Here is a 15,075-nt window from a genome sequence, read left to right as displayed (position 1 = left end):
TAGGTCATCTTGAGACTGAAGTATCTCAATGATCATCTCGATTGCCTTTTAAAGTTCCAGAGTCAGAATTGATGTTTAAGAGTTTGTGTTACTGGCCCAACAATGACAAAAAGGTGACTCATCCTACATTAATTTTGTGACCTATGAAATGCTGTCTCGCTTTCTGAAGGTTTCTGGGGGCCTCACTGCACAAAAGCAAAACTTTCTAACTTTATTCTCTGATTAAGGTGAAACTGGATTATATTTAATTAAGAAAATATTTGCTGGTTTCCTCCAACTGCTCAGCTTCAACTCCTAGTTGATTAAGTACAGTTTCCTGGAGGACAGATAGTTTCAGCTTGTTGCTAGCTGTAAGTATTAGCTGTTAGCTGCTGTTAGCGGGCAACAGAACCTGTAACCTCTGCAGCCCCACAATGAACATGGTTGGTTGCTGGGACTAAAAGTCAGAAAGGAAATGCAGTACAATACAATACACAAGAGTTTCTTGGTGGACAGATAGCTTTACTTATTGCTAAAGTAGATAACGGCAGCTGGGCAACGGAACTGGGTGAGCTTCCAAGTGAACATGTCCAGTCAGAGAATATAGTACTGAGGTGATTAATGGAGTTTCCTGACAGACAAACAGTCTTACTTTTTGCTAAAGTGTTAGCTCGGTCAGACGTGCAACAGGCTGACTTGATCCTGGGATGCCAGGAGACAAACCATGCAAGAAATCCACTGTAGTACTTTATTCCCTGCCATCAAACTAGCCTCCACTTGGTCCCAGTCTGGAGTTCACTGGGAGCTCCCAGTTTGGAAAGAGTTAGCTCATAGGGCTGGGCATGGCTGCTGTAAATGGATTTGCATTTACAAATTGCACTTTTCTAATTTATTGAGCACTCAAAGTACATTTATAATTGTGTCACATTCATCCATTCACTACAACAGTCACACACACACACACACACACACACACACACACACACACACACACACACACACACACACACACACACACACACACACACTTTCACACGTTGATAGAACAACAAATGACGGCAATTTAGGGTCAGTATCTTTGCCCAAGGACACTTTTACATGCAGGCTGGAGGAGCAGAGAGTCTGATTAGTGGACAACCTGCTGTAGCTCCACCGCTGCCCTACAAATCCCTCTGTGTTTTCATGTTACTGACTCACAACCTGAGCTCATAAAGAAAACACATGAATTTATAAGGCGGATGTAGTCGTGACTTGAAGGATGACGAGATTCTGAGCTGCAGCAGCTTCACAAAGCTTCTTGCAGACTTATTGTTTTGTATTTCATCATATTTTCAGGTATTCATTCCTGTTATTTGTCCATCACCTGCATGTGTTCTTATACACAGGAGGGGGTTCACACTGTACTGAACAGTCAAAAACATCAGCTGTCCCCAGAAATAAATATTTTGACACTGCTGATCATTTCGGACTCCTCAGTATTCTCAGGAAACATGACGTCCTCGCTCTGTCTGCTATGCAAATAATAAACGGCCCTGCTGGCCTGTTTGCAGTTTGTTCAGTCAAATTTCCAACCTGAGCCGGCCTCCGTCAGACTCACAGAAGGTGCAGGAGCATGAAGTCCATGTTTCAAATTCCAGTCAGGGAAGCAGAGTCACCGATCCTCCCTCAGAGGCTGAAAAACTCATATTTTTCAAGCTGTCACCTTCCCCCCCAACTGAATCATATCCCCTCTCCTCTCCAGGAGAAGAAGAAACATGCCCTCTGTCTGTGTCCTCAGCTCGGCTTTTATCTGCTCTCCCAGCTCCTCTCCCCCCGCGCGCTCTCTCTGGTCGCAGGAATATTTGCTGTTGCTTCGTCCTGAACTCACAGTTTGACTGTGTGACCTGAGCGGTCGGGGACTGTTGTTGCCTCCAGCAGCAGTGCTCCTGCTGAGGAGGAGGCGGCTGCTGCTGTTGTTACTGCAGCGTTTTCTCTCTGAATTCATCAAATCACCGGCCAGACGGACGGAGAGACAGAGAGACAGACAGGAGGTGTCAACAGGTGCAAACGCTCTGTTGTGCAACTTGTAAAACGTTTGTGTCGACTCTGCTGGCAGATCGAAGGAATAAATGGAACTTTTACCAGAATCTTAAAACTCATATATGGAAGAAAACAAACAGAACAAACTGCTGCAGAGTCTGACTTCATATTTACCTGCTGTAGATCAACATGTACACCAAGAAAATCCTGTTTTCAGGGACAGTTCACCTTGCTTGGCATCTTCACACCAATTTGCAAATGTGAATTAGTCATTTTCAAATTCCAAAAGCCTCTGAACACAAGTGGAAAGACCTGCAACCAGTTAGAGCAATGAAATGTGAAGCACAGTGCTGAGTGACAGAAAAATATAAACAGAATAAAGTTACAGTGTGCAGAGATGAGCTGTGATGATGAAGGATCGCTGCTATATGAGCCTATATGAGTCACTCATGTTGTAATGCCTTTTTTCATCATCATGTGATAATATCAAATTTATAAAGCTTTATTTCGACCAAACCAGAGTTGGTGATAGTTACAACAGTGGAAAGATGAACCAAGATGGTTTGGGTGTTTTTTTTATTTTGTTTCTGTAGGGGCTTATGAATTGTGTTTTATGATGATAAAATTAATATTTCTATAAATGCAGTTTGATGACAGCGACAGATTGGCTGTTTGTGGTCTTTGCAGGGATCCTTTCTTAAATCTTGTCAAATACTTGTCTGTAACAAAAACTAGAACTTAATGTGGATGCACTTCGTCCATAAGGATTACTCTGCAGCCCGTCCCTCTCAACACTGGACCAGTTTCAAACATTCTCTGCTCCATTAGTTACTCAGGCACAAGAACATGGGAAAATAAGGTCCAGGTTGAAAAATGCATGTTACGCTTTAGTTTGCTCAGTCACATGACCTGCTTCACTCCCAGTTCACACCAAACGTCTGTGATAGAAACTCATGTCTCTCCCAATATATGGGGTCGCAGAGGTATCTTGGTCTGGAGGTACATTTTATTTCCAGCAGCACAGATGCTACTGAATATTATAGAAATACCAGGCAGCAGTTTGTCTCTCTGATCCTCTCACTCTTCTCACTACAAACTGCTACTTGTCACTTTGATCATGAAGGTGACACTACTCTATAGAGTATATAGGCTATAATATACATCAGTACAGAACTGAGTAAACTGACAGAAGGGCAAGACTGAGAGAAAAAAAACACAATTACAAATGTGCCTGCTACTTCAGCACCACAGACAGCTCCTGGATTTATCAACATACAGCACATAATACAACTTTTTGCGTAATAATCACCTTTCCATCTTTCAAACTCAACACCTTCTTTCTGTGAGGCAGGATTTCTGTCAAAACTTGAAGTCTGATGGACGTCACTCAGCTGTTTTTTTTTACAGGCTAAGCAGTACCAGTCATGACCGGTGGACCGATGTGTGAAAGGGAATAAAAGGAATGTTCAGAGGTGAACTCACCAGATGAACTCGGTACAGGATGCTGATCCCCAGAGTCATGAAGGGTTTGGAGAAATCGATCACCTTCTCTCTCTCTGAGGTGATGGTGAAGCCGGCCACCGCCAGGTCTGCTTTCTACACAGAGAGAGAGAGAGACGCAAAGAGACACAGAGGGAGAGAAGCTGATTTTAGCAACAGCCAAAGTTTTTATTTTTAGCAAAATATGTCACTTTAATATGATCTGAGAGCTGAGAGGAGCAGAGAGTTGATTTCTTACTGGAAAATATATTTTATTATATACTAAACTCAATAATTATTACCATCTATTTCATCTTAGTGAAATTCACACAATAACCACTAATGATGTCAGTATTTGTTACTGTAAAAGCTTTTTTAAACATTTATTTAAATGACTATAATTACTATGAGTGTACAAACTTGGTGAAATGTAATTAATGATATGATGCATCTTATTCAGGTCATATGGGATTAAACATCACATCAACAGAGTTGAATAATTTACACAAGTTATCTAAAAAATATTCAGTAAAGAAACCAGAAAATATTCATATGTAAGAAGCTGAGAATTTGAACATTTTGTGTTAAAAATGACTCAAAACAATTAATGGATTTTCAGAATAATGCAGATTAATTCAATAGCCAATTAATAATAGATTAATTGTTTCAACATCAAGTGTTCAGTGTTGGTTGTTTGGTTTATTAGTTTGTCCAGTTGTTCTTTCTTTTGTTGGGAGCAATTTATTGATTGATTGTAATGTTAAATCACCATGAAACCAAAAAAATGTCAATATAAACTTCTCCCTTTGGTTCCTGATTTTTCCTCAAAGAAGAAACCAGTGATTTCCAGAGCAGATATGTAGCGGTATTTAATTTCAGCGGACTTAAAATTAAACGGGATTGAATTGATTGTAGAAAGAGGAGGAGATGTGGAAAGAAGAAGAAGAAGAAGAAGAAGAAGAAGAAGAAGAAGAAGAAGAAGAAGAAGAAGAAGAAGAAGATGACAAATAGGAGTGAAAAAGGAGGAGAGAGGAGGAGAGACACTTTCAGGTTGACTGGTGAAGCGTGAGAAAAACGAAACAAGTCAGAAACGACGTCATGGCTGTAAAAATATAACATCAAAGAAGAAACAACGGGAGGAGGAAGGAGAGACAGAAAAAGTGGAGGAGGTCAATGGAGGAAACAAACCCGCCAGAGAGGGACAGAAGAAGACAGAAGGCGTCAAGTGGGGTTAAACATCGAGGACATGAAAGAGGAAAGAGACACAGTAAGAGAAGGAATGAAAAAAACATTTAAAATGAGCCGTCTAACAGCTGATAAAAGACCAAAAACTACTGAGTCTAAATGAATAAACAGAGTGAAGAAAGTGAATAAAAATGTTAAGTGAAAGTGAGAGCACAGGGGGATGATTTTCATTAGTTATTCTGTTCCTAGCTGCCTAATGGCTCCTAATTTATTCAGTAATGAGCTGAACAACCTCCAGTGAATTACAGTCATGTTCAACTATTTTACATTACCAGAAAACACAACGCCTTCAGGAATAATGTTTATTCTGTAATAATGACACACTCTGTGCTTCAGTCCCAACGTTTCCTCACAGCGCAGCGACGACGGTTTCAATCTGTGTCGAGTATTAATATGATAATTTAATTAAACCAAGGTCATTTAATCTGTTGAACATGAATTGCCAGTGTTTTCAGGTTATTTTTTTGTTTTTGTGAGTGGTTACAGAAACACACCACCTGTTGTCATGGAGATCTTCATTGTGGTTAATGTTGTAAAACAGTTACAGTTTGGTTTGGTTCAGGCTCCAAAACTACTTGGTTAGGTTAAAGAAAGCATTGCAGTTTGAGTTAAAATAAGTATGTCAGTTGCATAAGTTAAGTTACAGACAGCAATAAGTACGTCACTCACCTTATGTAAGTTATGTAGGTTAACTTGCACACTAAAGTTACAATAATAACATTAAAATACAAATATTTAATTAATTAGACTCAAATAAAAATAAAGTAGGGGAGACCAGGGATGGTTGTAACACTTTTTGTCTCAGCACCTATGACAGATGTTGAAACAAAGAACCCTTACTTATTACAAACAGCAATGTTTCCAGCTTTCTTTGCTTTTATTTTTGTACCTGTTTTTTGTGATGGTTCTAGGTGGAAATGTATTATTATTATTAATGTTAAAATAACATGTTTATAATCTTATAAAATACATGTAACCATTTCTCACTCTGAATAATTGTAGATGAATCTAAAATTTGAATCAGATCACTGATGGTTCTTATACTACAGATAAATAATGCTGTGAATATCTGCAGTCATTATGGTTTACTGCTCCTGATGGTTGCATACCGATAAATATATAAAGAAATTTGATAAAATTCACATTTTGGTCTTATTTCATTTTTAAAAAGAAACTAACAGAATAAACACATTAATCTCTTTTTCTGGTATTTACCATGAGACAATAAGGTTTGGAAGTCAAAGGTCAAAATGATACTTTTTCTAGTGGTTTCCAGATTTTGTTTTTTTTGTATGAACCCTGAAATTTTTAGCCTCTGGCTCAGGAAGACGATGCCTTCATCCTCTTCAAATCTCTGATTGGTTGATTGTTTTTCCAGCTGAAGAATCAGGTGGTAATTAGCACAATTAATTTGAATCACTGAACAAATCAGAGATGTGGGAGCGATTCAGACGCCTGGAAACTAAAAGGCTAAAAAGTCTGAATGTATAATATTCGGTCTGACTTGGCCGGTGTGTGTGTTGGTCTCCTGTAGTGTCTCTGCTCTCCACAATGCTGGACTCGCCCCAAAGCCATAAAAAAATGAACAAAAGAGATATTTTGTTGTGTATTTTCAAGGTTAATCACCTCTCTGCAGGAGCATGAGTGCAGATGACGATTACTGTCTGCTCTGACTGATATTTTGGCACGTTGAACTGACCGGCAGAATTAAACTGCCGTCTCTTACTACAGAGCAAAACTCAGGATTTTTCAGCCTCAGGAGCTTCAGTTAAAGGCAGCACCTTTGTTCCAAGTGTGAGAACCTTCTTTGCAGAGATTCTGAGCCTTTTAATGAAATATTGATTTTTATTGTACAGCAGTTATTGTTGGGGGCACAGTTGTTACTGAATGCATTACAAGTTAACAGTGAGTTGTTATTGTGCAGCTCCCAGCTGACAGTGCGCCGCTAAAACTGCCTGATAAGAGCTTTTGTTCCTGCTGGAACTCACTGGGTAAATCATGGAGCTCATACTGGTCCCATTAGAAAGTAGAACAGTGTGTTGGTTCTGATGGGGACCTTTTATAATTGTTTACCTCAAATAAATCTGACTGGGACAGATAGCTGGTTAGGAAACGTTTACACGTTCACTTTTTCTTATGTGGGTGTATGAAAAAAGATAACCCTGCACACAGCCGCTGCTGCTGCTGCATGATTTTATCAAAACATGAGTTTTACAACCCATACTTTAGTTTGATTCAACACAAGAGCAGAGTGCAGGAATCTAACTTTTTTTTTTAAAGGATTGTGCTGATAACATTTCTGCAAGAGATAAGAGTTAAAAGTATGCAGTTTAAATCTGTTATAGCACCCAAATCCCACAATTCCTCAGTTTTTTTTTTTTGTTTTTTTTTTTTTAATAATAAGACATAGAGTCCAACTGTAAATGGAATCATACAATGACTTTTTTTTTTAAAAGTGCTGATTGCAATCATTTCTATTTGTGAAAAGTTTGTTAAAGTATATGTTAATTCAGTTCATCAGTGGGAGACAGAAGAAACAAACAGAAATCCTCGTGCAAGAACCGTCTTCAGATTTGTTCTACAGTGGTGTGTATCAGTCATTTAGAAGAATTTCTTGCATTCACCAATTTTATTTACTTATTTTGAATTATCTTTCAGATATGAACAGTATTTCAACTAGAGCTTTAGATCTGTGTCTGAACCCAGTGGGACCTGACCGGACCTGACGGGTTTGGGTTGGATTGGGCTCATGTTGGGTTTGGGCTGCATTATTGTTGTGTTAGTCGCAGTAGTAGTCATAGTAGTAGAAGTAGTATTTTTTTCCCCAATTTCAGTAACAGTCCGATCCTCAGGTCATTAGCAGCATTTGTTTTCATGTAATTTTCTTTAGCAGGTCTTTAGTTTCACGGCTGACGCTGCAAAAAAAGGACAGATTTTCCTTTATGGATCACTGAAAACAGGATGTCAAACTATTTTACTTTAACTTCTTATTAAATACATCATATTTTTTAAGTAACTATTTAGTAATGAAAAAGTACAGATAAAAGTACTGCTAAAGTACAACAAAAGAAATAAAAATGTTGATCTTTCAAGAAAGGAAACAATTAACTGTTGATTTAAGAGACCTGTCTTATTTTCTCTTTTGTATTTTACTATTGCTCTGATTCTTTTTTTAATTTAAAATTGTTTTTCAACATAAACTTTATTTTTTCTTGCAAAAAGCTGCCAACATAACATCAGGCTCCTGCAGTTGTATATTCACTTTTTTTTGGTTTTATTTCTTTGTCTCAGAACTTTTGTAATTTCTTGGCTGAATACAAAAATGCATAAAACTTAATGACAAAAATGTTAAGGACTAAATTTAGCTAATGTTGCAGAGTTTTGTTCTCATTATAATCCAAGTCTCACAACTCTCAGGCTGTAATTTGTTGAGTATTTTAGTGAAAAGTTTAATGCAAATCAAAATGATCAACATGATGATGATAATTTCCCCTGGTAGAGCTGCTGTCGCTCTGCTGCTGAAAGAAAACTGAAGATTTGTTGTGTTCTTTTAATTTCACTGTCACTGCAGCCACTTTTAATCTTATTTCATTAAACTCTTCTATGTACGTTGCTGTTTTAATTTAAACGGAGAAAACATCATCAACATGCACCTTTTTTAACTTTTTTTTCTTTTCCCCAGGTTCTCACTCGAGCGTGGATTTAACCTTGCTGGATGAACACGGTGGCTGCAGACTGAAATTAAGGTTGAAAGATAATCTCATTAAGTTTAAGTCAACAGTGAGACACACGGTGGATCCATAGAGGAGCGTTTATCTGGACCCCAGACACCTCTCTGCTCCTTAATTAACACTTAATTGATTAACGAGGAGACACTTGTTAAACGAATTTCATCCACTTTCATCAGACTCCTGGGCCTCATACAAAGCAACGTGTGTGTGTGTGTGTGTGTGTGTGCATGTTAGAAAGCGTTCGGTTATTTTAAGAGCTTCCGCCTCTGAAATTTCCAACGAGAAAAAACAGCGAGGGGTGAGAGAAGGTTACAGATAAATGAAAAGTGTTTTGTGTGTGTGTGTGTGTGTGTGTGTGTGTGTGTGTGTGTGTGTGTGTGTGTGTGTGTGTGTGTGTGTGCGAGAAAGAGCATTTGTAATTTTTAACACATTTACATAAAACGCGCAAAGAGTCTCTGGCTACAGATAAAAGTGTGAATACCTGCTGGTCTGTCTGTGTGTGTGTGTGTGTGTGTGTGTGTGTGTGTGTTCATGCTGAGGAATCCCGCAGTGTAATTGAAACAGCTCTGTATAATTAGTAAGAAAAAAGACAGTTGATTAGCCTCTTAATGGTGTGCTTGTGTTCCCAATTTCCTGTTTCTGACACACACACACGCGCACGCACACACACACACACACACACACACACACACACACACACACACACACAATCATCAGCCATCACCATTATCATCACCATTATGTGAGGCTAACACATAATGTGTGTGTGTTAGTATCAGACACCAACGTGACAAACAGCAGTGCAGTTTTTACATCATGTTTGTACTTCTATACTCGTACCAATATAAGAAAAAGAGGTCTGAGACTTTCAACATAGATATTTTTGAAGGTACCATCAATAAAAACAAAACAAAAGACAAATATGTTAACTCATTAAAAAATAAATGTCTTGTTATATATGAAAAATATCACTAAAAGTAACAATTTGAGTTACAAAACTTAAATGCAAAACAAGGAGTTTTTAACTTAACTTTGGTTACAATCTGGTAAAAAAAAAAGTCATGTTGCGATTATTCTGACTGAAACTGCAATATGTGATATGATTAGTGGAAATGATTTTAAAGTTTTGCATTAAAATTTTCATGCTCTTTGAAAAAAAAAACTATTTAATTCGTGATGATGTATTTAATTTATTGAGGTCTGAACCAAACAAACATATTTTTATTTAATCTGGAGAACAAGATTTTTAGGTCAGGTCACCTGTGCAGCTCCACAGTACCTCATTATGATGCCTTTTTCTCATACAGTTTTCCTTTTTCAAAAAAAATGCAATTTGGTCCTGTGATTTGGATATTGCACTTGGCCATATTATGATTTACTGGCAATTACAATTATAATTGTGCCACCCTAATGAACAGGACTGGGTACTAAAACATAGCACCAAAATGGCACCCATTTCTATACGACTGGTATGTAGGAGGAGATTTGGATTTCACCAGACGAGATGTTTTTTCTATTTGAGACTCCAGCAAACTAAACCTGACCTTTAGTCATCATGAAGGTGAGTAGATAGTGACTGAATTTTCATTTTTGGGTGAACTATCCCTTTAATGCCTGGGTCGGATTTCCTCAGATTGTCATCGAAATTTTCTAGGCAAAGTTTCATAGTGAGTAGTTCGTTAGGCAGTTTTATTTTTGAGGTTGTGTTTTGTGGTTATGGCCCTGGTAGAAAATGATGGAGAACAGATGAGAACATGAGTCAACCTTGGCTGGTCTTTCAACAGATGGAGAGAACGCAGGAAGTCAAAAGAATTCAGAACCCATCCTGAACTTTCCCTCTTCCTCCTCCACAGGTATGATATGTGTCTCTTTTATTTATGAAATACACTGAGAGACGGTGCAGGTCATGGTGGACATCACTGTAATACAATTAGATTATAACAGTTTATACTGGCTCTACTACTGAACTATGTCTTGCCTTTGGCTTATTATTATGAAGACTTATTACATGGCTTTAATGAATACTCAATCCTGATTGGTCAATCACAGCATTCTAAGGTCTGTTATTCTATTTAACAGACCATTGTTATGAAGAACAGACCGTTGCTATGGACACTGATCATAGACTCTGGAGAAACAATAAAATCATTGTTAAATAACTAAAATCATTTTAAAATTAATATTTTGTATCAAATTATTGTTTTTTGTACATACTCATGTAACAAGTGAGCAGATCATTATCATGAAATAAGTCATTATTTCACAATAACGACTTGCTCACTGTACATTATCCCTTACATAACATATAAAATTAGCTTTCTCAACAAATTACTGTCCCCAATTAATCTGTTAGCTGTAGGCTCACATGTAGCCTTATGTATGAACAGTACTGAAACAAATGTATATAAAAATATATTAGAGCTTTTAATTAGATAAATTAGATGCACGATCTACTAATTTATGTTCCGTCCTCCTAAACAAACGCACCTGCTAGCCAGATCAAGATCTTTAAGACATGAGGCGTTGGAAATTTTACCACTTACGTCCACAGGCCGCGCCAGAATCAACACAAAATGAAAGTTCTTTGTAGCTGCTTCAAGTTCAAGTGTTAACCCGGTAAAAACAACCGTATGAGGTAGATTTAGCATTAAAGTCGACCTCCAGTCATGTTTTCAACATGCTCTGCAAAATGTAATATGAAGCAACATATTTGATATGTTTTATTTTTGAAAAATACCTTTAAATACCTTGTTAAAATGTCTCACATATAGCAATGATGATATAATGAATATGCAAATAGTCTCTGCCCTCTCCAGACCCCCCAAAACCTGCACACCTCCCGCTAAATAGCTGCACCTGGCTTCTCCTCCGTTTTGCCAATCACGGTAAGTAGCTACGTCCTGTGGGTGAACTATCGCAGCTAATGATATGCAGTGCCGCCCCCTGGATTAATGGGATTGGTTCCTCCGATTTATGACATCACTTACCCAGCCTGACAGAATCTGTTTCTGTGAGATGGCTCTTGCTCACTGCAGTTTCAAAGCAAGAAATGCTCAGAGATGGTGTTTACTGCTTAATTTGCTCCTGATATGTCTTGTAACACGTGAAAAACACCACGCAGACGTGTTAACAAGGTTAAAAACATATTTTTTGCGTTAACTGATCTATGGTGTTTAACTACAGAGAGGGAAGCTGTCTTCAACACTGAGAGGCAACACATGAATTCTGCAGCATTCATTGAGTTCTGGTGTGACCGCACACTGAAGCAGCATATCAACTCTGACCAGGCAAACACGCACACATGAACACCGCTCGATGATTGCATTGCTTCTGTGTCAGTTGTTATGGCAACAGGCGGTGGTGGGCAGGCGCGAGGGACTTCGAGCCGCTGACAGCGATGCCCCCAACCCCGCCCGCCCCTCCTTAACTGCAACACAAGAGTCAGCCAATTATACAAGTGGTGGAGCGTTGGAAAAGCTGCTCGGCCCTGAGCGGCGGCACGGACTCACAGAGATGCTGAGGACGTATTAAGTGGCTCAGCTGAAGCCCAATTTCCCCCGTTAGTTGTTTTCTCAGGGAAAGTGGCTCATTTTAAGTCAAGTTGAGTCTAATTAAAGCTGTGCAGAGAATTGCCTGCGACAAAGCAGCGAGAGAAAGTAAAGACGATAAGGAGGAGAGTCAGCAAGTGTGTGTGTTTCTGTGTGTTGCGGTCTATTGTTCTGAGGACCAACAGTCAGGACATTTTGTCCAGTCCTCACCTCTTCTAAAAGGTTGTTCAAAGTTTCAGATCAATTGACTACTTATCACTTCCTACCTTCCAGGCAGCAGCCAGGGGTTTCAGTTCATTTTAGTTCAGTCTGACTTGCTGCTGATTCATCAGAGTGAGCAATTAATTATGATTACTTGGTCTTTTCTATATTTAATTATGTCTGCATGGAATTGCAAATCTTGGGGCCTCTGAACTTTACTTAATTTGTTAAAACTACACTTGGTAACTTCTTTAAAAACAAACTTTTTGCCATATTCACTGAAACTGTCATTCTGACAGACAGTAGTGCATGAGGCAGATAATATGTAAAAATATCAGGTTCCTCTGGTACCTAATGGCATTTACAAGAATCTACCATGCTTCCAACCCAAAACATCGGTATTTGATGACCTGAGAATGAGACGTAACAGTCAACTATCTTTCCCTCTCCAGAACCACCTTTAAAGGTGGTAAATATAAGAATTTTAGTTTCAAAGTAAAACTACTCCTGCACAATGTCACTTGTTCTTGCAATCGAAGATTTGATTACGTTTCTTTACAACACCATGATGACGGCTGTCGTATCCATACCTGTTGCTCTACAGGTGTGGAGTTTTGCTCTTTGAGTTTTAAAAAATTGAAAAAAGGAACTAAAATATGAACAGAATGTGAAGAACAACAATTTTGACATTTTGTCAAAGACATCTATGTATCGTGTTGCAGAGATATTTACTGGCGTTAGCATGCTACCCAGCTAGCACACATGAATCACATGAATGTGATTAAGGAGCCTAAAGTTAATAAAAAAGAACTGAACTGGATCATCTGAATATCTCATAATAAAAATCACTTCTCTGACAAACTGTAGACTGGCTCCTCCCCTCACCCTGTTGATCAGCTCTCCCACCATGCCCGTCCAGCTGCCGTTGGGCTCCGGGGCTCCGTACAGCCCGTCGTCCACCAGCTTGATCTTGAAGGAGAACTTCAGGATGTCCGCTAGCTCTCGCAGCATGTCCACACAGAAACCCTCGTACTGGTCGTTACCCTGGAAGTCCTGGTAGTTGGACTTTCGCATCACATACGGGTTTTCCTGTCAGAGAGGGAGTGACAACATACAGCAGCTTGAACACAAACCAGTGAGATTTCATGTGACATTATGTGCACACATAACAGGTTTTTTTAAATTTTTTTTACCAGTATTGTGGTGACGATTAGCGTCTTGTTGGCCAGTGTCTCTGATGCGTTGAGGTCCAGTGAAGTGGAGTTCATGGCCAAGGTGTTGTTGGAGAACCAGATACCGATCTGTCCACACAGGGAGAGGTGGAGGACAAAGATGAAAGACAGGAGAAGGAGGGTAAGATGAAAAGAGGAGGACAGAGCTGTCAAAGTCCACAGTTCAAGACCAAACTTGTTATAAAAGGTCAAAAAGATCTGTCCTGCTTTCAAGATTATTCCAACAGTAACAGTGTTACCAAAAGGGCGTAACCTGTGTGTCCTCAGCAACCCATAATCCATTTAATACCAGTCAGTTATTTAAAAGGTACATTCAGGTATTTTTCTATCAACCTATAAACTCAGGAAATATTGCATAACCACACTGTTTTCCCAGGTGTTTGTGATTAGGTGGTCAGGGGTCACAGGTAAGTCCCTGACATGGCATGGACCTACATCTGCAGAGAAGGAAGTACTGCGACATTGTGACGGTGAAGCAAAACCATTGGAGGCTGAGTCACAGCAGCTTTTCAAACCCTAAAATGTTTTTCTGAAAATTGAAGTGCAAAGTAAATCTATGCAAATCTTTTGAAACTTTGATGAACTTGGACATTTACACTATGGGCCAACAACAAACTGTCTGTTGACAGTGTTGATCTTTGAGGAAACAAAGAGTTGAAGAGTCCAGAACAAAGGCAACAGAACAGAATAGAAACTAATTAGTCGTGTTGGGCGATCCAATTTGAAATAATCCCACTCTGCTAGTTTATTAACAGCTCCACAACACAATCATGGTTTACAGATGGATCTGAGGCAGGAGGCGAGGATACTCATACGCTTACTGTGTAAACCATGTTAACATGTTACAGTATCTAGCCTTTAAACTGTCAGTTAACTGACCAACCAGCCCTGTCTGTAGTCACTACATCACCAAGCTTTTAGCACCACCTGGTTTATGATGACAGATGTATGAACACTACATTTTTGTCGTGATCAGTCTTCACAGAGCAGGTCAGGTTGTACAGTTGTGATCCAGATTGGGCTAAAGGGACATGAACGGTGGTCTCCTGGGTAACAGTTGGTGTGTTTGATCCATCTGTTAGTGATGGGAATCACAGAGATCCCATGATACAATATTATCGGGAGTACTGCAATATTATATTGTAATATATTGTGATTATTACCTTTTTTCCAGCTTCAAATGATGTCCTCAAAGAAAAGCTTTATTATAATTTGTTTTATCGAGTGTATAAGATAATGTTTTCAGTCTGTTCATCTCACTTCAATCATTTTTTTGCAGCAAAATTGGATCGACCTACCAATCCTGCCCTCTGGTGGACTGACAAAGCAACAAATTTTATTATTCTAGTTTAATTCTCTTCTCTCTTCTCTCTCCGCTCTGCAATATTAACATCCAATCCAATATTGCCATACAAAATAGCATAACTATACTATACTTTATAGATTTTGTAAATAGGGGTTGTAAAAAAGCTTGCACAGCTGACCTATACATCCTTTTATCTGATGAGGGCAGGCTGTTTTCAAATATCCTAAATGGTTTTAAACTTTGCTGCATTAAAAATTTCTCTTGAATCAAAGATGGAGGCAGATAACAAGGAGAACCAGAAAGAGATAAAGAAATAAAAAGGCAAAGTGAAACAT

General features: G+C 38.7%; 1 protein-coding gene across 1 annotated transcript in view; it reads right to left on the bottom strand.

Annotated features, from left to right (window-relative positions):
- Window positions 1-15,075, bottom strand: part of LOC146313581 (glutamate receptor ionotropic, kainate 5-like) — a 235,029-nt gene that overhangs the window by 28,044 nt on the left and 191,910 nt on the right. Inside the window, exons 12-14 of the mRNA XM_084738849.1 lie at window positions 13,396-13,503; window positions 13,088-13,291; window positions 3,481-3,594 (exon numbers count right to left, since the gene is read on the bottom strand). Coding sequence (XP_084594975.1) covers window positions 3,481-3,594; window positions 13,088-13,291; window positions 13,396-13,503 — 426 coding nt within the window. The remainder of the gene's footprint in view (window positions 1-3,480; window positions 3,595-13,087; window positions 13,292-13,395; window positions 13,504-15,075) is intronic.

The sequence above is a fragment of the Lutjanus erythropterus genome, chromosome 16 (genome assembly GCF_056507025.1).
Source record: "Lutjanus erythropterus isolate fLutEry1 chromosome 16, fLutEry1.hap2, whole genome shotgun sequence".
Classification (NCBI taxonomy): domain Eukaryota; kingdom Metazoa; phylum Chordata; class Actinopteri; order Lutjaniformes; family Lutjanidae; genus Lutjanus; species Lutjanus erythropterus.
Note: the sequence above shows the minus strand (reverse complement) of the source record. Positions and strands in the feature narration are given on the sequence as shown.